The following is a 25,851-nucleotide window of genomic DNA, read 5'->3' as shown; positions in this document are numbered from 1 at the left end:
TTCTTCAGTTTATAGGATATATTCCATTAGAAAAGTGCAAACAAAATGCTGGGCTTTGTAATTGCTTAAACTAATTCTTCTATGTGTGGTTACACAACCAACTTCATAGCTAGTTAAGTTTGAGCTGTTTTTTTTTTTTTTTTTGGTCCCCATGAGGCTTGCGGGTCTTCGTTCTCTGACCAGGGATCAAACCCGGGTCCACAGCAGTGAAAGCACCAGGTCCTGACCACTGGACCGCCAGGAAATTTCCTAAGTTTTCATTTTAAGAGTTGATTTTTTAAATGACAGAAAACACTGACTGGATTCCAAAGTAAAAAGTATAAAACAAGATACAGATCTAGGTGCCACCTCTAGCCAGCTCCCTACCCATTACCACCACACCCCCATACCCAGCCCCTCACACCCTGCCAAGAGAACTGATTTCTTAGTTACTAGTGTAACTAATCCTACTACTGCCTTTTTTTTTTTTTAAAAATTGAAGCAAATACATGTTTATTTTTTCATTTGTTTCATCCTTTCTTACACAATCAGGTAACACAATCTCCTGCTCTTCATTTTCACTTCCTCTTCTCTGAAGATGACTCCAGGACAGCATTTTTGGGGGGAGGGAAGGGGCAGAAGTTCAAGACTGTATTTTCAGAGCCTGCAACAGTTGGTTAGCAATGCTAGCAAAGTCGGTACAACCTGAAGGCCATCTCACCACCCTTTTCAGGCATTCAACAGCAGAATCCTTAAAAATAAGACTAGAGACCAATTGAGATGAGTCTCCATTGGGGGCGGTGGGGAGGGTGGGTGGTTCTGAAGCTTTCTCCCTCTTCCTCCTAAAGATGCTCCCTCATTTTTTTAAAAAACATCTGTGCAGTATTCCACTGTTATGAATCCGCCATGTTTCTTCCATCCATCCCCTCTAGATGGACATTTGGCTGGCTTCCACTCTTTAGCTGTAATAAACAGCACTGTCATAAAGATTTTTACTTGTACGCCGACTCATATTTTTACCAGTACACCTCAGACAGATACTTAGAAGTGAGACTGTAAGGTTGAGGGATAAACATATTTAATTTGAGAATTTTTAACAAATTCCACCCACAGGAATCGGTACTGTTTGGAGTGCCTGTTTCCTCACTGTCTCACTAACAGAGTGCACTGTATAACTTGCACTTTTTGCGACTCAACAGGGAAGAAAGGTTATCTTGGTGGTTTAATTTGCATTTCTCTTTTTATGTGTATCTTCATATGTTTAAGAGCTATTTGCATTTTATTTTCTGTGAACTGTCCATATCTTTTTGCCCATTCTTTCTGGTTCTTTTCAAAGTTTAGAAATTCTTTATGTATTAGGGTTATATCAGCCCTTTGTGATAAATGCTGAAAATATTTTTTGCCACTTTATTATTTACTTTTAACTTTGCTTTTTTTGGCCATCCAAAACTCTTTTCGTTAAACATATAAATTCCTCCCTTTATTGTTCCTGGATTTTCAGTCACAGGAATGTTTTCCCCACTTTCAGGTCACAAAGGAATTCAGGTATGTTTTCTTCCAGTTATTTAGAAGGTTTCATTTTTACAATTGGGTCTCCAATCCATTCGGATTTTATCCTTCTGTACAGTATGAGAAATGGATTCAATTTTATTATCTTCCATATGGTTAACGACATTTGTCTCAACATCGCTTTTTAAAGTCTTTTTCTCCACCAATAAGATGATTCCTTTATCATACACTAAATTCCTGGACTTTTCCTCCATTGTTTATAGTGTGATATATATCTAGTAGAGTTATCCCTCCTTCTGTACTGTTCTTTTTTTGAGTTCCTCTGGCTATTACTGTTTATTCTTTACAATACCTTTATGTAGGAAAAGACTTATTTAATTGGAATCTAGTATGCCCTTTAAATATAAATATACGATGTTATATGAATGGAGAAATTTCAAAAGTACTTCTAGATAATATTCTAAAACCAACTCCAGATAAACTAGAGTTTGTTTGTTTTAAAACTAGTTTTAGAAGAAAACAGAAATCATCCTTGTGGACACATGGATACAGGTAAAGCCAGGGGTGGAACAGCCTTCCCTTAGAATGCAGACACTAGTGAAGTGAAAGTCGCTCAGTTGTGTCTGACTCTTTGCAAGCCAGAATACTAGAGTGGGCATCCGTTCCCTTCTCCAGGGCATTTTCCCAACCCAGGGATCGAACCCAGGTTTCCGGCATCGCAGGCAGATTCTTTACCAGCTGAGCCACAAGGAAAGGCCCACGAGGGAAGAATGTAGACAAGTGTCCCTCAACACTCACTGCATCCATGGTCCTATGATAACTAGTGGAAACCAACAGGACCACACCAAAGACAAGACAACTCACGCTGGTCCCACTGCTACTGTCACAGTCACATTTTTTTCTGTAAAATAAGGTACCTTGTGCATGATGTAGCAAAGTCAAATGCTGAAATAGATTCTTTTAAGAAAAGAAAACATTTAGGACCAACTGTATTTTCAGGAACTCAAGGATTGTGAACTTCTGGGCTAGCTCAATCGTCACAAAATGACATACACAACAGCCCAAGGTAAAATTCGCCTTTAAAAAAAGAATTATGACAATAATTTTCAAAGAAAGCAAAATCAGTCAGTAGGAAGATAAGTTCCACTTGACATTTGGGTACATCTTTTCCCTAAATCACTTGGAACATCAGTGGCCAGAAGCCCCATTTAAGTGAACCTGGTAACTTCCCTCTAAGGGTTAAGACCACATTCCCTGTGCAGAAACCTTCTTGGGCAACTGAAAACTGCCATTCGCCCAGCAAAGGAAAATGAACAGACTGGAGAGTATGTCAAATAAAAATACCAAAATAACCCACATTATTTGCACCATTAATAGTTCTGAATCTAAAAAGTAAATGCTACTTTTATTCTCCAGGCTAGGGTTAGCTCTCCTGTTACCTTCTGTCCTAACCTAGTCCATCCCAAAACAGAGACACAAACTGCTCACTGGGAAGCCATCTGTTGTGCTTCAGTAAAATTTGCTGGGTTTTTTTTTGTATGGGAAGATAATGTTGAAAACAGAATAATTGGTCTTCCTCACAGTTCATCAACTTCATTTCCTAACAGCTAAAACTTTACTAATTGATCATTTTTCAAATGCAACAATCAAAACCATGAAGTCATTGTTTGCTCTAGTTCACCATTTTTATTTACACAACCATCTTTTTCCTAGACCGGCAACGTGAAGCAAAACAGAAGGCAAAGATGCCTTGCTGGTGACCACCCTCTGCCATTTTCTTTTGCAGAGGGTCTTCTCAGTAGTAGCCAGGTACCACGTGGAGCTTTTTCACAGTTTCAGAGAAGCATCCCTTGTAGTAACACAGCAAGAAAGTGCTACACTTGATGGTAGTTACTGTTGCACAGTTCAATCACCTTACAGAACTTTTGTCATATAACTTCAAGTATGTAAGTTATTTAATCAACACAAAACTCTTCCAAAAAAAAAACAAAACCAACCAATATTAGCTGACTTCTGGTGCCATGAGACATAATGGCACCACCAATTTTTATATTTTAGTGGTAAAAATATAATCCAGTTTTAGCACCCGTCTGTAAGAGTTAAATGAAAATATATGATTGGCTTACTGGAAGGTAATAGTCTTAATGTCCCCTCAGTGAGGGAATCTGTTCCTTTTGCTGCATCCTGGCTCACAGAAAAGAATAACAGTATTAATGGGGGAGAAAAGGAGAGACTTTTAGTTAAGGTTTTTCAGCACATGAAATACTCAGAGAAATCAATACTAGAAATCAGTTCCCACCTTCCTAACCAAAACCCTGTCTCAACACTCCATTTCAAAAATGAAGTGATGTATTCTAAGAAAATAACAAATTTTTACATAAAAACACTGAATTTTGAGTAATTCTATCAGTTATTGGACATGGTATATATAAGCAAGGAAAATAAAGTGCACCTTTGGAGTATATAAAATAATAAACTCAGAAAATCACTTGTTAAAATTGGCAATATAGATGGCAATATAAAAAGTACCAGACCTAGCAAAGTTAGATAGAAATAAAAATTTCAGTTGAAAAATTACAGTTTTTCAGTATGGCAGAGGGACAAATAACCTTTTATTACAGTTATTGGATTTGGAGACTCATATATTTTGATTTTGTGTAGGACAAAGGAAAGTCATTCCTCTAGAAGGCACTAACTGGTTTAAATGTATGAGCAGCTTCATAAAGAAAACATGTGCAAAGTACAGTCAGGAAGACTGCCTGGTTCTCGCGTCAGATTCCTTACTCTGCGTCCCAGACGGTGAATTACTGCTGAGGAGTGTGTCGGTGTGTGGCTTTCCCACATCATCTGCAGTGTGCTCAGTCCACGGTGTCACAGATCTCCTTCACTTTCTGGTTGAAGTCTTCCGGCTGATCTGCATACACATAATGGCCTGCTCCGAGAATGGCCTAGGAAACCAAAAGCGGTCAGGTGGTCAGCGAGTAAAAGCATTTAAGAATGCTTTTACACACTTAAAGACACTGAGCAATGAAACTGACAACGGCTATACGTGAATGAAACAGGAAAGAAAAAGCAATACTAATCCTCAGTGACTAGTATATATTTGATTAAATAAAGGATCTGGGAATAAAGAGAAAATCCAGTGAATCTTACTAAAGTTTTAAGATGCAAAAATAACATTCTAGGTTGATCTCTAACAGTAGGGCCAACAGAAACACTAGCCAAGGTGAGAATGTGCTGCCTTGGGAGGTGGTAGAGATGCTACTGGACCTGTCTGTCGCTCTTTTGGTCTCTCCCACCTTAGAGATGCTGTTGCTCCAGGACTGACAAGGCCCCAAGAATGGCGATTTGCTATCTGGACACGAAGATTTGTTTGGATCAAACCCTGCCCCCATCACACATGACTACAGGTCTCTGACCAAGATGTGAAGGCACAGGGATGACCGGAGGGCTCAATGAAAGCAAAGGTAATAGAACAGGCTTCACGTGCAATTGAGAACCAAAACTACACCACACACTTACTATCGTCTTCACGTATGACTGTGGTCGTAGTGACTGGATGCTGGTGCCAGAATCGCCATCCATGCAGGATCGGGCACCAAAGATCACGGAAACTGGAATGTCAGGGTGCATTTTGCCAATTCGCTGGAGCATTGGCCTTTTTGCCCATCCGTAAGGGATAGTCATGTTTTTGAACGCAGTTTCACCACTTAAAGACAGAAAAATCATATGCATGATTCTGGGGGATAAGCGCACATCACACTCTCACCTCTATTAAAACACGCTCATATTCAGATTCTCCCCCATTTAAGAAAGACTGCAGCTTGCACAGAAAATAATTTACTAGGAAGTGTAAGGAACAAGCCTCACAGAAGATATACTTTTTTGTTAGATAAAGAAGGATGTTTTAACCTCTAAAATAAAAAATCTCTTACAAATAATGATCCTCCTCCAAATCAAAACATGTAACCCTAAGTCCCTATCATACAATTATCAAATTTCCTTTGGGGAGAGTGGAAATATGCTTTTTTTTTCCCCCACTCTAACTTATTCACAAGGCAGCTTTTCCACAGGTTCATGACACCAGCTTTTTACCTTCAATGGCAACATCAACACCAAGATAAGAACAAATTCAGATTAAGTATTCTTTGTGAATTGTTACATATTTTAAATTTCTGCATATTATGATGTTTGACACCTTTGAAAACCTTTTTTAAAAAAACAAACATGTATTTATTTATTTGGATGCACTGGGTCTTCGTTGCAGCATGTGGGATCTTCAATCTTTGCTGCAGCATTTGGTGTCTTTAGTTGTGGCAAGTGGGATCTAGCTCCCTGACCAGGGAACGAACCTCAGCTTGGGAGCGTGCAGTCTTAGCCAATGGACTCCTAGGGAAGTCCCCCTAAAAACTGTTCTGGCTGGGAAGAGACTGCCTCTTGGGGTTAACTTATTTTTAGAGATACCAAAGGACTCAGCTGGGACCACCCCTTCATATGCAAACTAACTAACATGGCGCTGCGCCTCTTCTGTCTGGCCTGCACATCCCAGGAGGTGATGTTCCTCTGCCTTAGTCATCCCAGGGCCAGGTGCCAAACAACTAGAAACCGCCTGGATATCTTAGAGCCCGCTGAAATAACTTAAGCAGTCCATTCTACGCTGCCCACCCCTGCGCTGCCTGCCTCTCCCGCAGAACCCAGTAAAGGTTCCCTCCTGGAGTTCCCCTCACGCCTGCCTTCTGCCACCTGATCAGAACCTGCTGCATCTTCTGTGAGCCTTCCTCAGTGACCCCACTCCAGCACCTGTGAGTATACTAAACTTTGTTCTCTTGAGCGTCTCCTATGTCCTCTCGTGTGGGCCACACCTGACTGACCATCACATAAAAGAATACAAAACATCTGGCAAACTCCTCAGACAGATCCACTCTGCGGTCACTTCTCTGGTCTCTTTGTGGTACTAGGCATACTTGTGAATGGCCATTTGTGAATTCAAGTTCCACCACAGGATAAGCCACAAACTAGGCCTACATGGGCACACGTGGTTGTGAAATGTGAGTAGGTGAAGAACAAAACACTGAGACCACACAGGAAGACAGATGAGTTCCCTGGAACAGGCCACTAACAACTGCTAGGACAAGTCAGTGAAGTGTTCAGACTGAATCCACCCAAGTCAAGTGCCTGGTGAGTCACAAAACATCAATCACTTGCAGACTCCAAACCTCTGCAGCCTCCCTCCCCTTTGGCAGACAACCTATAACCTACTTTATCAAAAAGATGGAAGGTACAGCTATACCTCCAGTGCTCTCATGGCCTCAATCTTTTTAATAAAGTAGGTGTACATATTCTTTGAGAGAAGTGGTGTTAGTTGCTCAGTTGTGTCTGACTCTTTGCAACCCCATGGAAGGTAGCCTACCAGGCTCCTCTGTCCATGGGATTTCCCAGGCAAGAATACTGGAGTGGGTTCTCATTTCTTTCTCCAGGGGACCTTCCTGACCCAGGGATTGAACCCAGATTCCCTGCATTGGCATCAGATTCTTTACCATCTGAGCCACCAGAGAAGCCCTGAGATGAGTGAGAGAGGCAAAGAAAAAAAAAGTGAAGGAGCTATTTCTGCAGCTCACCTCTCAGCCTTTCACCCAAGTCTGGATTAGAAAGGATGAGAAACCATTTTTACATTTTTAAGTATAGTCTATGGCCCACCTCTACTGGAATCATCAGAAGTGTTTGGTAAAGATGCAGCCCAGAACCGCTGAATCAGTCTCAGAGACAGGGTTCAGACACCACATTTCTGATAAACTACTTCAACAATTCTGGTACAGAAAGAAGAATGGAAACCAGAGCTCTCACCATCACACTCCGTTCTTGATCCTCTCCATACCGACTCTAGGCTCTGGTTTCGGGGCTCCTCCCAGCTCCTCAAGACTTTCAAGCTCCATTCTCTCCACTGGCACCTTGTATCTGACATCTAGAAGTCTTTTTTTTTTAATTTTAAATAAGCTATACCTTTGCTTGGCTCTCTTGCTTCCTCTAGCTACTATGCTGTCTCTCCTAATCACTGTCAAAATTAATATAGACTCCCCATCCCCTCTCCGCTCTCAGTGTTTCTCAGGCTGATGCACAGTACTGAAGACGGGCTGTGTACAGAAGGGTGCCATCAGCAAATGAACTTGAAAAGGCTGCCTTGTCTCTGCCACACACCTGGGAGATTTAAAACCCTTTGGAATAATAAATGGTTCTAAGAAGATCTATGGTATAGAAGACCATTTACTTTTGTTTATACCAGAGCTCCATTTTTGTACAACATTCATACTCAGTTTGAGAACACTGTTTTATTTGAAATTCTTTATGATCTCTCAACTCTGGTCACCTTAATAAGACGCCAGAGACCAAGACTTCCCTCAACTTGTCCATGGGCCCCTTAAGGGAAGAAAGTACATCTGACTTTTTAATCTCTCATCAGAATCCAGTACAGTGTTTTACATCACAGGTTCTCCATGAATAGATGAGAAAATTAAGAACTACTTGTCCTTTTAAATTGAGTCATTTACATACTGATAAATATCTCCTGGACTGTTCACACATTTTCAAAAAAGAAAAGTCTAAAACACAAACATAGTAAATTTAGAATCGAGACTCTTACCTTGGAGTCTGGACATTACAGTGGTAGATGTATTCCGTCACTGTATCATCATCAAACATTGAAGAATACTTCCGTTTGAAATCAGGCCTTAAACGCTGTACTAGACTTAAACCTATATAATAGAAAACAAACATTTTAAGTTGTAATTAATTTATATAATAGTAGAGAAGATTTCGGGGCTTCCCTGGTGGCTCAATGGTAAAGAATCCGCCTGCCAGTGCAAGAGATGCAGATTCAGTCCCTGGGTCAGGAAGGTCCCCTGGAGAAGGAAATGGCAACCCACTCCAGTATTTTTGCCTGGGAAACCCCAAAGACAGAGAAGCCTGGCTGGCTACAGTTCATGGAGTTGCAAAGAGTTGGACACGATTGAGTCACTAAACGATACTAAACAAGAGAAGATTTCAGTGTTTGCTTCTATAATAAATATTAAATGCTACATTAGGCATATGTTCAAATACGCACTTTAGGTTCACAAAAGCACAGATCCTAGAAATTGCTCTCAAGTTCCCTAAGGAAAGATTACAATAAGAATGAAACACTGTCATATACTGACTTACAGATATGCTTCAGGAGTCAAAAACAGTTGCCTAAGACTTGTTTTTGTAGGAAAATAAATTATATTAAACAAGGCAGGTGAATACAACAAGGCATACCATAAAATTAACTTAATAATTTGTATCTTCTCCACATTTACAACACATTAGCATCTAAATGGCACCCCACTCCAGTACTCTTGCCTGGAAAATCCCATGGACGGAGAAGCCTAGTAGGCTCCAGTCCATGGGGTTGCTAAGAGTCGGGCACGACTGAGTGACTTCACTTTCACTTTTCACTTTCATGCATTGGAGAAGGAAATGGCAACCCGCTCCAGTATTCTTGGCTGGAGAATCCCAGGGACACAGGAGCCTAGTGGGCTGCCGTCTATGGGGTCACACAGAGTTGGACATGACTGAAGCAACTTAGCAGCAGCAGCAGCAGCAGGAGCATCTAAATGAAGTAAAGTGAAGTGAAAGTCACTCAGTTGTGTCTGATTCTTTGTTATCTCATGGACTGTAGCCCTCCAGGCTCCTCTGTCCATGGAGTTCTCCAGGCAAGAATACTGGAGTGGGTTGCCATTTCCTTTTCCAGGAGGTCTTCCTGACCCAGGGATTGAACCTGGGCCTCTTGCATTTCAGGCAGATTCTTTACCATCTGAGCCACAAGGGAAGTCAAATGAAGTAAACTGGGATATAAATATTTCTGGGGAAAATGCATTCAGACTTTCTGCTTGGCACACTAGCAGTATTGCCCACTACAGTCATCCACAGTGGCTCCCACGGCCCCACCCCTGAGGTGAGAGGCAGGGGCAGGGCCCCAGAGGAAAGAGGAAGAAGAGTAGGAACCTTTTCTCAAGTCACTGTTTTCCTTCTAGGGCCCAAGGACTGGCTGGTTTCCCTCTCTGCTACGACTGCCCGTTACTGTAGCAAGGTCTTCCTTCCTTCACCTGCCTCCCTGATTCTCTGAAGGAACCACACAGCTCCACCAAGGATTCTCATGATGCAGGAGACATTCTATACCGCCCTCTCACCCTGTGTGAGCACCAACGGGAGGCAGAGGGCATGAAAGGTCCCTCCTTGGCCTTCTCCCACCCCGTCACTATCTCCTGATTTCCTCTCATCCTTTACTTGCCCCATTACTGCTACATGTACAGCTATGATCAAGCAAAATCCATTTACATTTCAGACCTCTAAAGCTCTTAAGCAGCTTATCAAAGGAGGACCTGACACCTAAGCTGGTGAGCCCTACTGGGATGAGGGGTGCTGGCGCTTCAACATTATGTGAACTGTGAATTTCCAGATGTTCAAGCTGGATTTAGAAAAGGCAGAGGAACCAGAGATCAAATTGCCAACATCTGCTGGATCATCAAAAAGCAAGAGAGTTCCAGAAAAACATTTACTTCTGCTTTATTGAGTACGCCAAAGCCTTTGACTGTGTGGATCACAACAAATTGTGGAAAATTCTTCAAGAGATGGGAATACCAGACCACCTGACCTGCCCCTTGAGAAATCTGTATGCAGGTCAAGAAGCAACAGTTAGAACTGGACATGGAACAACAATTGGTTCCAAATCGGGAAAGGAGTACGTAAAGGTTGTATATTGTCACACTGCTTATTTAACTTATATGCAGAGTATATCACGTGAAATGCCAGGCTGAAAGAAGCACAAGCTGGAATCAAGACTGCCGAGAGAAATATCATCAACCTCAGATATGCAGATGACACCACCCTTATGGTAGAAAGCGAAAAAGAACTAAAGAACCTCTTGATGAAAGTGAAAGAGGAGAATGAAAAAGTTGGCTTAAAACTCAACATTCAGAAGACTAAGATCATGGCATCTGGTCCCATCACTTCATGGCAAACAGATTGGGAAACAATGGAAACAGTGACAGACTTTATTTTGGGGGGCTCCAAAATCACTGCAGATGGTGACTGCAGCCATGAAATCAAAAGACGCTTGCTCCTTGGAAGAAAAGGTATGACTAACCTAGACATCATATTAAGAAGCAGAGACCTTACTTTGCCAACAAAGGTCCGTATAGTCAAAACTATTGTTTTTCCAGTAGTTATGTATGGATGTGACAGTTGGACTATAAAGAAAGCTGAGCACCAAAAAATTGATGCTTTTGAACTGTGGTGTTGGAGAAGACTCTTGAGAGTCCCTTGGACTGCAAGAAGATCCAACCAGTCCATCCTAAAGGAAATCAGTCCTGAGCGTTCATTGGAAGGACTGATGCTGAAGCTGAAACTCCAGTACTTTGGCCACCTGATGTGAAGAACTGGGTCACTAGAAAAGACCCTGATGCTAGGAAAGATTGAGGGCAGGAGGAGAAGGGGACGACAGAGGATGAGATGGTTGGATGGCATCACCAACAAGATGGACATGAGTTTGAGTAGGCTCCAGGAGTTGGTGATGGCCTGGCTTCTGCAGTCCATGGGGTCGCAAAGAGTTGGACACGACTGAGCAACGGAACTGAACTGGACTGGTGAAGAGAGGTTATCTACATCAGTACTAAGGGTGTGTGGCGTGGTCACCAAATCATTCTCTATGCCCTCTTCTCATTCCTGCATCCTGCTGCTCTCCATACCCCAAAGGGATGGCACTGGGACAAGGAGGGGCTGGGCCTGGGCAGAGGGTGGCAGAGTCTGCAGCCACCTACACAGAAGTTGCTGCCACACCCTCACCCACCCACCAGGCCAATCTTCTTTTCCTGCTAAGCGAACCTGACTTCCATGTGTCAGTTAGGCAACAACGTGCCCAGGAAAGCAGGCCCCTCACTCGAACCTCTGGAAATAAATGAAGGCTGACTGATCAGTCACAGAAGAGTCTTCTTGGTTGATGGAAGAACATCAGGGGTGGGCAGAGACACATGGGGAAGCCTGCTGGGGGTCCTAGGGGAGACCTTGTTCCCTGACATAGAGCCTTATGCTTTCCCTTCCTCTTGTTCGTAGTGCTGCTTGACGAGCTGACGCTGCCTGTAATAGCAACCGCTGAACTGTGAGGTACAAGGTCAAGAGAATCACATACGCAGGCCCAGACCCTTCACCAAGGAGCCAGCTTCGAGAAAAAAATGCTAACACCACCTGCCTCCAGACTGCTTGTTAAGAAAACAAGAAAAGGCCTTCTGCTTTAGGCTGCTGAGGTCTTCTGTTACTTCCAGCCTAAAGTCCTTTTCACTGACACAAGCCGTAAGAGGGAAAGGCAGAGGTGCAGACTGTCACCATCCATGACAACGAGGTGAGTGAGGCTGAGACAGAGGAGTCGAGAGTGAAATGAACTTAAATCAGAGACTTCCCCCAAATCTTTGTAGGAAAGAATGACTTTATCTTCTTAACACTAACATTATAGGGCAAGAAAGGAATCTGAGTGATGGTTATTATCCCAGGTCATCGATTAGGTCTGTCTTTGTGACCTGTCAGCTGGATATCATCAGCTGGTTAAACACTCCCCAACAGATCACTTCCTCCCATGCCCCAGGCTAGTAGATACACTACCTGTGACATCCCTGGCTTGGCCTTTTTCAGAATGTTCAAGGTCGCCTAACCTTATCCTTAGCTTAAGACGCTTATTCCCTGGAAGGAAAGTTATGACCAACCTACATAGCATATTCAAAAGCAAAGACATTACTTTGCCAACAAAGGTCCATATAGTCAAGGCTATGGTTTTTCCAGTGGTCATGTATGGATGTTGAGAGTCGGACTGTGAAGAAACCTGAGCGCCAAAGAATTGATGCTTTTGAACTGTGGTGTTGGAGAAGACTCTTGAGAGTCCCTTGGACTGCAAGGAGATCCAACCAGTCCATTCTAAAGGAGATCAGCCCTGGGATTTCTTTGGAAGGAATGATGCTAAAGCTGAAACTCCAATACTTTGGCCACCTCATGCGAAGAGTTGACTCATTGGAAAAGACTCTGATGCTGGGAGGGATTGGGGGCAGGAGGAGAAGGGGACGACAGAGGATGAGATGGCTGGATGGTATCACCAACTCAACGGATATGAGTTTGTGTGAACTCTGGGAGTTGGTGATGGACAGGGAGGCCTGGCGTGCTGTGATTCATGGGGTCGCAAAGAGTTGGACAAGACTAAGCGACTGAACTGAACTGCCTGCTAATTATCTGTAATGTTTACCATAAAAAGATTCCTCTTTAAGGAGAGGAGCCTGGTTTCAGTCATCTTTAGGCACTGACTGGTACTTTTTAGAGGAGGAGGAGAAAAAGTAAGGTTTGTTTTTGTTTTCAAGATTTTAACTAACAATGGTATTCAGCAAATACACCTCTGTTGTTCTCTATAAACATTGTGCTCTCTGGGGATACAAATATGTGGCGTTCCAGGTGGCACAGTGGTAAAGAATCTGCCTACCAATGCAGGAGATGCAAGAGATGCGGTTTGATCCCTGGGTCGAGAAGACCCCCTGGAGAAAGAAATGGCAACCCACTCCAGTATTCTTGCCTGGAGAATTCCACGGACAGAGGAGCATGGTGGGCTACAGCCTGTGGGGTCACAAAGTGGGACACAACTGAGTGACTGGGCACAAACACACACATAGGATACAGATATAAAAGCACTCACCAAAGGGCCCTGCAATCCTGAGGCCAGCTAAAGGGTTAAAGGGAGTCAACGCTGCTCCCAAGGCTCTGATCCAAACTGGAATTGGTCTCTCTTGATCAGCAAGGTCTGGTCGTTCAGAAAAACCCCAAGGCTCCACTAAAATGAGATGACTAACCCTGTACGGGAAAGAACAGACTAAAGATCATTTGGCAAATTCACCCTAGGACTAGAAAGAACTTACATGATTTATAAAAAGGTAGAATGAACCTCCTTCAAACACCTGGCATTGAAGAGAAAACTGAGGACTGAACAGGCTACATCTCGCTCTTATTATATGTGAACTGATGAGATTCGGTAGAATTTGAGAGGTATCTGGTAGAAGGAGGGCTTCATATTTAATCTATCTAAATGCAGATAATAATGGATGTGTGAAAGGGTATATGATAACTGTAGCTATTCTTGAGAATCAGAAAAGACGGTATTTGTTGTTTAAGCTACACTCTGGCAAATGATACGGTTCCATATACCTCAACGTTGACACTGCAGAAATGACTGGAGATTAATATTACACTCATAAAATAACTTCAGGCACCAAAAATAGTTATTTCCTATGAGCCAAATTATTCTACAAGTTTAACAAGCATTAGGACTTTGGGTGGATTCAAAAGGACTTTGAATGAACTTTTCACAAACATGAAAATAATTCAATACTATGGGCCAAAAATACACCCTCTAGTTTGGGATTTCAGTTTGATGAACAGGAATGCATGTACCCTACCCATAACATCATGACATCCTGGCATGAGATTCTGTTCCTAATTCTTTCCTAATTTTCTTCTTTACTGATTAAAGAGACAGAACTCCTTCAGTTCGAAGTCATATCAAATTGCTTCGCGGCATCAAGAGTTTTAATTTTTCCATCTAATGAAGCGTCTTTCCGATGAGGGAAACCCAGGACCACGTCCTCATGATTGCATCACGGTACCACACATTATCAGGATCCTCAACAACATTCAACTGTAGCCAAAACAGCCAACGGATGTCAGCAAAGATCTCCCAAGGATGAACGGACACTGATTCTGAAGTCCCTTTCCTAAGTCACAACTGAAATAGAAAGGTAAAAAAACCAGAATATGGGAATAGATAGCTATTATTCCCAATGCAAAAAGTTTTATTATTTTTGGACTTCCCCGGTGGTCCAGTGCTCAACAATTCATCCGGCAATGCAGGGGACATGGGTTCAACCCCTGGTCTGGGAAGATACCACGTGCCACGGAGCAACCAAGCCCGTGCGCCGCAACTACTGAGCCCATGTGCCTAGAGCCTGTGCTCCACAAGAAGAGAAGCCATTGAAATGAGAAGCCCACACACGGCAACCAGAGAGTACCTCCCGCTCGCTACCACTACAGAAAAGCCCGCACAGCAGCCAAGATCCAGAAAAGCCAGAATAGATAAATAAATAATAAAAAGTTTTAGTATTTTTGTCAGCACAGATTAGTTAGTAATGAGTACTTTGCTATGACAGCATTTTCTCAGACAGAAAGCTTCAGAGAACAGACCCAGAGCATAGAGCTCCATGGACTCTTGGAGAATACTCAGCCCCATCTTTCATCTCATGACATGAGAAGAAAGCTGAGATGTACTGTGTGACTCATTTGACAGGAATTATTTACTTTTAATGTATGTGTGTGTGAGTGCTCACTTAGTCGCATCCGACTCTTTGCAACCCCATGAACTATAGCCCGGCCAGCTCTTCTGTCCATGGGATTCTCCAGGCAAGAATACTGGAGTGGGTTGCCATTTCCATCTCCAGGGAAGCTCCCCGATGCAGGGATTGAACCTGTGTCTCCTGCACTGGCAAGTAGATTCTTTACCATTGCTCTTCCTGGGATCCAAACTCATATAGTAATCCAGAACCCACCTTCTAATATCCCAGAGAAGACAGCTTGATGGGATTGTCAGTTCACACCTAGGCTTAAAGAATGGGTCTAGCCAGACAGCATATGAGTCAGCTTATCAGACATCTGTATCGAGATTCAGAGACTAATGCAAACTACAAGAAAAACAAAGAACCAGCAAGCAGGAACAAGAGAACAGTTCATCAGTTTCAAAACATAAAGAAGCATTCTTCTCCAGCTTAGTCATTACAGTAGGTCTTGTGTCTGAAGATGATGACCAGATTACAGCCTCCAGGCCTAAGAAGTAGATAACACCTGCTCCAACATGCTTATGGGACAGCTGAGCCTATATGCCAACAAGGCTATACAAACCAGACATTCATGTGACATAAAGTCAGCCACCAGCCAGTAATAATACAACAAAACAGCCAGACCCAGAACCAAAATGTACAAAGGAGTTTACAGGACGTACTAGGAAACAAGGAAAAGGACAAGAAAGAAGTCAGTACACAAAGGAGACATTCTCAAGATGCAGTTAGCCCCAGGTATTTCCCATTAGTTACAAGCTACTGAGGGAAGGATGGAGCACAGAACAATGAACTTAAATACCTCTAACTGGGTCAAATAGAACACTCAGTCTTTCATCTCAAGAGGAACCAATAAGAAATGATCAGCCCAGCTCCACATGGTCAGGAGACAGCCAGGCAAGATCAAACGCAAGATGATCTGAAAACCTTTGAGTGAAAAAGACCAGATGTAACCTATTCTGTTGTGACTTGGAATGATCTCTTTGCTAAACACTTTCTAAGTTAATAAAAGTTTTCACAGTGTCCTTTTCCTTAGTTTATAACAAATACCTATAAAAAACAGACTGTCTTTGTACAGGATCCTGAGTTGTTGTTGTTTAGTTCCTAAGTCATGTCCAACTTTTTGCAACCCCGTGGACAGTAGCCTGCCACGCTCCTCTATCCATGGGATTTTCCAGGCAAGAATGGAGCAGGTTGCTGGTTCCTCCTCCAGGGGATCTTCCTGACCCAGGGATCAAACCGTCTCCTGGATCTCTGCTACTGGGCAGGTGTATTCTTTACCACTGAGCCACCGGAAAAGCCCATGGGATCCTGAGTGGCAGGAGCCAGAAGTAAAAGAAAATTAAAAAGGAACAGAGAGATGTAAGAAAGGAGATGGTATCTTTGGCTACTTTTGCTGGTTTACTCTACTCTCCCTCTTGCCACCTTACGGTGCTCAGACGCTGCTTGATGAAGATTCTGTAGTGTAGCATGGCAGCCCAGGACACCTCACACAGTGCTTCCTGCTTGTCATACAGCACACCAATCTACAGGTAAAATCACAGGCAACCTGTCTAATTATTACACATCATGGTACGAGAACTGAGAGGAACTAAGGTCATTTTGGGGAAGGAACATGGGGTTTGTGCCTCCATATGGAATAATCTATTAGTCAGTTCGTAACTTCTCTGCCCATCCACCGCACTGCTCTTCCAGAATGGCCAAGGGGTCCCCCTAGCACAGGGCCTTTGCAATTTCTGTCCCTACTGCCTAGAATGCTCTCCTGCTACTTTCCTTTGAGACCTCCATGTCAGCTCCAGTTGTACTTTAGAGTACCATAATGGACCCTGAGCCAGGGCCAGGTATTCATCAAGAGATCTCACAGCTGCCATGCTACTCATGTGGTTATTTCTGTCTCTTCCCCCAATGCACTGTAAGCCTTACAGGCACACAAAGTCACTCAACATTATTTAAACACACACAACCTGCTGGATTATAATGTTAGAGTGTTTCATTCAACACTGGTATTTCAATGGAGGATTTAGCCAGGTACTTTTACATCAAGTATCACAATTGCTGAATCTTTGACTACTGATTCTTGATAATCAGTATCAAGAATCTGGGAAATATATGGGGTCACTGCCACAAGGTAGAACAACTTTTACGGACAGAGGCACTCTGCTGCTCATAGAGATCAAGCACACAGGTTGACCTAATGTACCAAAAACTGGAAAAAATCAGTTTTTACTTGTTCTCTATCATTGGAATCCTTCCAAAACAAGTGTTTTAATCTAGGAATTTTTGCTCTTCTCCCCAAACCATCCTATAAAAATAAATCAAGAATGAAAGAACGGGGCTACCCATAAAAGACAGGATTAATATATATAGATTGGGACTTAAGTCCCAGTGAGTAAAAAAAATGTGTCTTTGTGTCTATGTGTTCTCCACGCATAGAAACAACAGAAGTTAAAGAGCTGTGGTTCTCTTAGGAGAAAAACTTTGAAAACTCTATCTGTCATACCTGAGGCGGCAAAGCAGAAAGTGGTATTCTCAAAGTCCACTCAAAAAAAAAAGAAAGACAAGACGCACAATGAGTGAAGGAAATTAACTGAATTTCATTTGGTCTCTATTAGACCATTTTCCCCTTCCTCTCACCCTCCCACCAAAGTCTTTGTGAAATGCAAAAATTTATTTTAAACTCATGACAGCATAATAAAAATGGTCCTTGTAGGGGAGGCCATGCACATGTGAGAACAGGGATTACATACGGAATCTCTGTACCTCTCTCTCAAAATAATTAAACACAAGTTTTTAAAAAGGTGCTTGGATCAAGTTAAAGTTGGATAAGTGACATTTAGAGTAGGTAGTTCCTTACAATACAAAACAGACTACTCTACTGCACCAGAGGAAATACATATATGCCACCCAGCAGCTTTTCTGGCTCAGGTAAAACCTCTCGGATCACACAGACGGTGACCCTGACGACCACCCATATGTTTAGTATGAGTGCAACTTTGCTAAACCTCACTGACTGTGAGCTTGCTATAATTATGAACAAATGTAGGTGGCCATCACTTGTGTTTAACTACGTCTGGATCTGTGAATCTGCTAAATTGTTCAGTTAGCCATAACATCAGATCTTCTATGTAAATCTGAACCAATTTGCTTCGTCAGAATGGAGGAGGAAAAATTTCTGTAAGGTAAGAAATTGGCACAAGTAGGGACCATTAATAGTAAAAAGAAAAAAACACACTGGTCTTCACTCATGACTTGGGATCTCTGAAAACCCAAAGTGAAATCAACTTGTGTTTCAAGATGGAATTTTTACACAGTAAAAAATATAGGCCTTCATATCCAACATATTCTGTGGAGTTTCACTCAATATTTAGCAGCAATCAGCCAATTTAAACATGCTAATTATTTCAAGCATTCTCTCATTCATCCATTGCTAATACTTAGTGGTTCTTGGTCCTCACACTTTATGAGGCACAAACATTCAAGAATCATTTTCTAAAACGTAGTCAGTTCAATGCAGGGATCACTGGCTTTATTTTACATACTTGTTCTGCTCCCTTATTCTCTTTTATAGATGGTTTTCAAGTGGTTATTCCCTTCTAAATCACTGAAGCATCTTATTTCTTTAGAGCATTTCCCAACTGCAAATGAAAATCTCACCAAGTGACCTAAATGGCAGATAGCCATGAAGGGTCAGGAACCTGTGACGTATGGTTTCATGACCAGAGCCTGGCCCACTGAGTGCCACATCCTACCTCCAGGGAATAAATACCACAAGATAGACAAGAAGAATGGACTTGTGGACACAGAGGGAAAAGAGAGGGTAGGATGAACTGAGAGAGCAGCACTGATATACACACGCTGCCACATGTGAAACAGACAGCGAGTGGGGCGCTGCTGTACAGCACCGGGCGCTCCCCTCAGGGCTCTGTGATGACCAGAGGGCTGGGAAGCGGGATGCGGGGGAAGGGAGACTCAGAGGGAGGAGATATATGCATACACAGAGCTGATTCACACTGTTGTACAGCAGAAACTAACACAACACTGTAAAGTAATGACACTCTAATAAAAGCAAAATAAATACCTGACCAGAAACAGAGGAAGCCCAGCCTCCACAGTTAACCATGTTGCCTTACACCAGAAGAGTAATCACTCTTCCCCATACAGGCAGTTGTTTATCACTGAGAGTAGGACTTGATAAAAGACAGTAATCCCAAAAAGCCAACTAGAAGAAGGAAATCTGGATTTCTTTTGAGACAGACCTACCAGTTAGCAAAACTGTTTTACCCTCCAGCAGAGAGGACTGTGCTGTGTCAACAGCACCTGCAGTTATGCAATGGACGGCCTGACAGGTGCCCCCACACACTCTGAAAATGACCATCATTCCATTCACAGACGTCAGCCTCAAAGTCGGTCACAATTCCGGATTAGTCCATTACTCCAGTGGAAAAACACACTGGCAACACAAAAATGCTGACAATTTTTTGTTTTCTTTCCAAAAAGATGAACAAAGCAAAAATGAGCTTTGCTTCTATTTTCTGGGCACTCCAATGTGACCTCCTCTCAGATTCAGTTCAGTTCAGTCGCTCAGTCGTGTTCGACTCTTTGCGACCCCATGAATCGCAGCACGCCAGGCCTCCCTGTCCATCACCAACTCCCGGAGTTCACTCAGACTCATGTCCATCGAGTCAGTGATGCAATCCAGCCGTCTCATCCTCTGTCGTCCCCTTCTCCTCCTGCCCCCAATCCCTCTCAGATTAGCAACATAAATAACAGGAAACAGCATAAGAAAATATGGTAAAGGAAGGAGGAGATGCTACAAAGATTCTGAAGTAAACAATCATTAATTGAATGACTCTGAAAAAAAAATTCTATAGCAATAAAGGTTAGGGCACAGTAGAATAAAAATGCTACAAGATATAATGTGGGTATATTTTCTGTAGCTCAGAGATGAGGAAACTAAAATTTAGAGTTAAGTGATTTCCTCTAAGCCATAAAGACAGCACGAGAGCCTATGTGTTCTAATTTCTCTGGTTTCTTACTGCTGCTTCCTGAAACCTAGAAAAGACTAGGAAAAGCCTGCTGGATCCATAGGTCTAATGATGATAATAACTGTAAATAATAACAGCACAACAGTTTTTACTTGTGGCTTACATTGTGTATATTCTAATAAATACAAAGTCCTTTCACAAGCCTCCTACGTAGCAGATATAACAGGAAAACCTGACAATATTATTTCTGCTACTAAACTGGCCATCAGCTGTGGCTGTTCGACCTACAGGCTCCTTTAAGAGAATGTCTGTTTTCGAAGGATCAGACGCCAACCACCACCAAAGAGGGGAACTGGAAACGGATGCCTGGGTGCCTCTCTTCTGACACCCCTACTCACCTGGATGGGTACTTCAGTGAGTAACCAGCAGCCAGGAACCCACCTAGGTTGTGTCCAAGCAAGATCATTTTGTCCAGCCCAAGGGCGCATCGCCACTCTTCAATGGATTCCACAAACTGATTCTCCACTTCTTCTGCGTCACTGTCAAATCTGGGTCGACTACTTCGTCCAAAGCCCAGCAGGTCAAAAGCATAGACAGGTCTATTGGTGCAAAGATCACCAAAATTCAGTGCCCAGAGTCCAAGGCCTCCTCCAAAACCATGGAGGAGGACAAGCGGAGTCTTATTTGAAATATGAGAGAGCTTCAGCGTCCATATTATATTTCCATTAGATATACGAACAGGTTCTTTTTTGTATGTGCAGGGGACACCTAACAGAAACATAAAAAGAGAAATTCTGTTTAGCCTCACGACTTCTGAGAAGGGGAGTAGTCTCAGAGCAACGGGAAATTAATCATCTAGGAACCACCTAGTATGCATTTACATGATTTTAGCCTTTATTATGTCAGCCCTTAAAAAAAAAGTACACATTTTATTGAACCAAGTAATTCTTAATGACCATATCTCACACCTTAGTAGGAAGAGCTATCTCAGACAAGTCTCAAGTACCTGTGTCCTAGGCTTCCTGGCAAGTCATATTAGCTCTTTGGACTTCCTTCCACATCCATCAGTGGAGGGTGCTAGAGAGGGACACAGTGGTCACTGAATCCATTATTTTAAGACCTTATGGATTGTGGCTTTACCGACAATAACAAAGTAATAGTACCTTGTATGTGTAGAACACTTGAAGGTTAAGCATTAAAGATTGAAGTCAGACTCAAAAGAAATACTTTTTCCTAAAAAGTCATCATGAATTTGGGGAAGGATTAACAGTATGCGTATTGAACATGTGTTGAAATCTTAAGTCACCACAAAGTTTAGTAGAAAAAGATCACAGGGCATGGCAGGAACTCTTCAATGGGAGTGCTAGGTAGTCTGAGTTCAGATCCACAAAAGTAAATACTCCAGAGAAAATAATCACAGTTGTGTAGATAAAACATCTTTCTTATCCTCAGTGCTACAGGACTAAATACTTTAAATTTCCCCCCAAACTGACTAAAGATGGAACTAATTTGAAATCCTTTTACCTCACATTATCAACTGAACAGCTACACTTTAGATATATCCCTTAAGGATTTGTGCATATATGTCTACAGTGGACAAAGAGTGGAGAACCACAAGTTTCTTGCCTTTAACCTGAGAAATCATTTTCGGTTTTGTCCCCACGTGGCGGCCAAAAGGGAAACCCAGCATTTGTTGAGAATATTAACAAAGTCCACGTTACCTGAGTGAGGGGAAATGACAGCAGTCTGGAGAGGGAGGTGAGCTGGTGTTAGTGCCAAGCCCACCCACACTGGCATTTTGAACACAGATATCGTGTGAGTATTCCTATAAAAACTACCTGTGACCTCTATGAGAGCTCATCTCACTGTATTAGTTGGTGCTCCTGTGTCTGACATTGGAGCAGGGGCCAATTCTCCTATCTGCATCCCTAGAACCTAGCAGGAGGAAATCATTATGTTCATCAGATACATGAAATGAGTTCCTAGTGCTCCTGCCCTTTTTTTTTTAAATCTCCTGACAAGAATTTTTTCATTTAGTAAACCACAATGACAACCTTCCCAGCTTTGGAGAGAACAAGATTACCTAATGGAGTTTCATGTTAAAAATACATGTAAAAAGGCTAAATGTCCCCTTCCAGGGATATATCCAGTTACGGTCACTTATTCCTGAATTATTCAAATTTACAACAAAATTCATTTGTGGCAGAGAGGATGAAAAACAGGTGTAAGTATCTGCACAAACATACACAATAATCACAGATGTACACCACTTAACCTCCTCCTCTAACAAAACTGCCCAGTAAACAACATTGCTTGAAAGTATATCCACAGATACCTAGGAATATTCTGAGAGTACACATTTGGGTAAACGTCAGCACTCACAAGAAACAACAAAAACAAAAAAGTTTCCATACTACTATGAATGTCAACATAAAGAATCCTACAATCCTAGAACCAGAAAGAATTCTAAGGATCAACACAGCCACTTCCTCTTATAGGCAAAAACTAGAAGACTGAGAAAAGGCACTTGCCCAAGATCCTGTAAGCCCTGGCTGCAGCCCTGGGCCTAGACCAGGTTACATGGCTATACTCCACTATCTATTCCAATAGACAAGGCTGCTTGCGCTGCAGCACAAAGGCTGCAGGCTGCTCCCAAAGCACAGTCTGGGGACCTCTGGTGAGTTGGGGACCCTTTTGGGAGGCTTTCCCAGGTCAAAACTATTTTCAAAACAGTCTCAGACGTTACCTGTTTTTTCCACTCTCATTCTCTGATGGGTATACAGTGGAGCTTTCCAGAGAACACATGGTAAGTGATGACCAACAGCCTAAATGCAGAAGCACATGTAGGCATCCAGGGGTCTTACCTTAAGCCAGAAGTTAAACAGATCTGTAAACTTGTAAACAATGTTACTTGTCTTGATACATTTGTTCAGAAAGTAGCTATTTTTAGAAAACGTTATTTAAGCTGCAATGCGTTTATTGCTAGGGTTTTAAAGTAAATTAATGTTACCATAGTTTAATTTATACAGTTTTAATTTTTAATACAGTAACTATTGATAGCTATAACCACTAAACAAAGACCCTTGGGGTACTTCTTAATTAAAGAGTATAAAAGGACCTCAAGACAAAAGGTTTGAGAACCCTTGCCTTCTTTCCACACTTAAACACTTACTGATGACATGAAAAAGGAAAAAAAGAAGTTCTTTTGCCAACAACTAACACACCACAGAATCTTATCTTCAGTTTCAAGACAATGCAGTATATTGGACCTATTTTAGTAAATGGCTCAGTTCACTTATAAGAAGAAAACCTTACATTTTAACATTTTCTCTTCAGCTTCTTTAAGGTGTGAGGTTGATGTAGGGCACCATGTGGGAAGCCAACCAGTTAGCCATCCTGACCTAGAGCATCAAAACAAAATACAAAGAGGTGAGTTCATGCTCTTCTCAACTCCCAACTGTTGCACAGGGAGAAGAAAAGCAGAATAGAAAGTTCACTGTGTGATGAGGAAGCTGTCTGCAGATGACAAATTCACCAAATAGGTACATAGCACTGTGATAGAGAACTGAGATACGGACACCTTCAACCTGAGAACCTCCATGTAGATCTCAAAGTCCATCTTACCTTCACGGATAGTCACACTCCACACAGTCAAGTAGACTAAAAATGGACAGAACAAGAAAAGAGAAAAAAGGCATCCCTCACCCCACTGCAAGACAGTTTCTCATCAGGGTGGAAGTACAGAAAGTCAAAGACCATGAGTTCGATCATTTCAATGGCAGGTTCACAGCAAATATAAAACACACTTTCTATGAGGGCAGAGAGAAGAGAAACCTTATTAAAGAATGAGATTAAAAAAAAAAAAAGGCTTCAAATCTTATGGTTAAGAGTAGAACACATTCCTAAAACAAACGCAGAGGTCGGGCCCATGTTCAATCTACCATAGCATGACCTGGTTAACTATTAAAAGCTTTGGATTCCAGCAAACAGCAAATGATGAGAATGTCCCAGGCATCTGGAGGAAGATAGCTAAAGAGAGAACAAGCAAGCAGGCCTTGGGCAAGAGGTGAGGAAAGGCACAGTGAGGCTCGTAGCAAAGCAAACAGAGGAGGAGCCTTCAGATCCTGACTCAGCAGCAGAACGTAGGCACATCCTGGCACGACGCAGGACATCAGCGTTCACCTGACAGTCCCCAAGAGCTCAGCACCTGACCAGTATCGCTTAAAGTGTGACCTTTCTCATGAGAGGAAATGAATTCGAGAAGACGAAGCAGATTCCAGAAGAGACGCGACAGCCAGAATGAAGGCTCGGGCAACAGGGATGGAGACAAGAAGATGAGGAATAAGGAAAAATTAAACCAGGCGAGGGTAAGAACTTACAACTAGAAGATGAATAAGTTCTGGAGACTGAATGCATGGCATAGTGATTACAGTCAACAATACTGTACTGTAGACTTTGTAACTAAGAGACTAGATCTTAAATGTTCTCACCACACACAAAAAAGAGAATTATGTGATGTGGCAGAGGTGATAGCCAAGCTATGGTGGGAAACATGCTGCAATATATAAATGGATAAATCAACACACTGTATATCTTGAACTTAACAATGTAACATGTTAATTATATCTCAATTCTAAAAATAAAAAAAAGGCAAAAAAAATCTAATGGAAGAAACCCGAGACCCAACAATTCTAATACATGATAGAATGAACTCACTCTACAGTTACTTATTAAGCACACGCTATCTTTACAGAACTATTCTATTCACTTCAGGCGTATCAGTTACCAAACAGAGCTAACAGTGATTTATTCTCCCTAAAGGGATCAGGAAGTTGTTTTTGGACTGGATCTTCAAAAATAGGGTATTTCTTTCTTTTTTTAAAAAAAATATATTTTATTGAGGTATAGTGGACTTACAATGCTTCAGGTGCACAGCAAGGTAATTCAGGTATACAAGGTATACAAATACACACATATTATTTTTGAATTTATTTTCCATCATAGGTTATTGTAAGATATTGACTACAATTCCCTATGTTATACAGTAAACCTTTGTTGCATATCTATTTTTTAATTAGAAATCCAGCATTCTATTCATACTAAGTCAAACAAATAGAATCAAAATGTCATGATTTTTCCAATTAGGCAAAAATTCATGTTTATAAAATACATATATCATACATATATATATATATATGTATACAAAAGCTTTTCTACTACACTTGATAAAGGCTCGAGAAAGAACATCCCCCCAAAAAAGAAGAGATGGAGAAACTGGAGAACATAAACTAAATGAAATGGGAGCACTGAATATGAAACAGAAAAAATGAAACAAACTAGATAAAAGTAAAAGATCATCATATAGTCCAGTTGTTTTTAAACATGACTGCTCATTAGAAACATATCTGGAGCTCTGGAGAAAAAAAGCAATACCTGAGCATTTGTACTTTTCAAAAAATTTCAAGATAATTCTGATACGCATCTGGATTTTAAAAAGTGATGACAGGTTCTTCTACTAGATCCTAGTTTTGGTGATACAGAGTTCTATTATTTTCCTGTTGATCAATCATGATACATAGTATTAAGTGAGTAATACTGTGATCATAGTTATGTAATCACAATAGTAAAAGATATTTATCAGTTTTCACAATAAAATAGACAGACAAAAAATAAAAGATAATTACGACTGCAAGCCATAATTGGAACATGATTAACAGTATAAAATAATTGCATACAATTGAGGGAGGGTCGAGCAGAGTGGTGTGGTAAGTGGAAGGGCATACATGCACATGTTTGCATCCACCCAGCCTTTTGGTTGGTGCATTTAATCCATTTACATTTAAGGTAATTATCGATATGTATGATCCTATTACCATTTTCTTAATTGTTTTGGGTCTATTTCCTGTAGGTCTTTTCCTTCTACTGTTTTCTGCCTAGAAAAGTTCCTTTAGCAT

At 41.7% G+C, this 25,851-nt stretch overlaps 1 protein-coding gene across 5 annotated transcripts in view; it reads right to left on the bottom strand.

Moving 5' to 3' along the window:
- Positions 1-423: 423 nt before the first annotated feature.
- ABHD5 (abhydrolase domain containing 5, lysophosphatidic acid acyltransferase) overlaps positions 424-25,851 on the bottom strand; it is a 44,245-nt gene continuing 18,817 nt past the window's right edge. For all 5 annotated transcript variants that reach the window (XM_055557010.1, XM_055557012.1, XM_055557013.1 and 2 more), the window contains exons 2-7: positions 23,213-23,298; positions 20,296-20,665; positions 13,229-13,383; positions 8,126-8,237; positions 5,011-5,197; positions 424-4,436 (exon numbers count right to left, since the gene is read on the bottom strand). In XM_055557010.1, the coding sequence (XP_055412985.1) occupies positions 4,347-4,436; positions 5,011-5,197; positions 8,126-8,237; positions 13,229-13,383; positions 20,296-20,665; positions 23,213-23,298 (1,000 nt within the window). In that variant the 3' untranslated portion in view covers positions 424-4,346. The remainder of the gene's footprint in view (positions 4,437-5,010; positions 5,198-8,125; positions 8,238-13,228; positions 13,384-20,295; positions 20,666-23,212; positions 23,299-25,851) is intronic.

This window comes from Bubalus kerabau, chromosome 20 (genome assembly GCF_029407905.1).
Source record: "Bubalus kerabau isolate K-KA32 ecotype Philippines breed swamp buffalo chromosome 20, PCC_UOA_SB_1v2, whole genome shotgun sequence".
Taxonomy (NCBI): Eukaryota; Metazoa; Chordata; class Mammalia; order Artiodactyla; family Bovidae; genus Bubalus; species Bubalus kerabau.
Note: the sequence above shows the minus strand (reverse complement) of the source record. Positions and strands in the feature narration are given on the sequence as shown.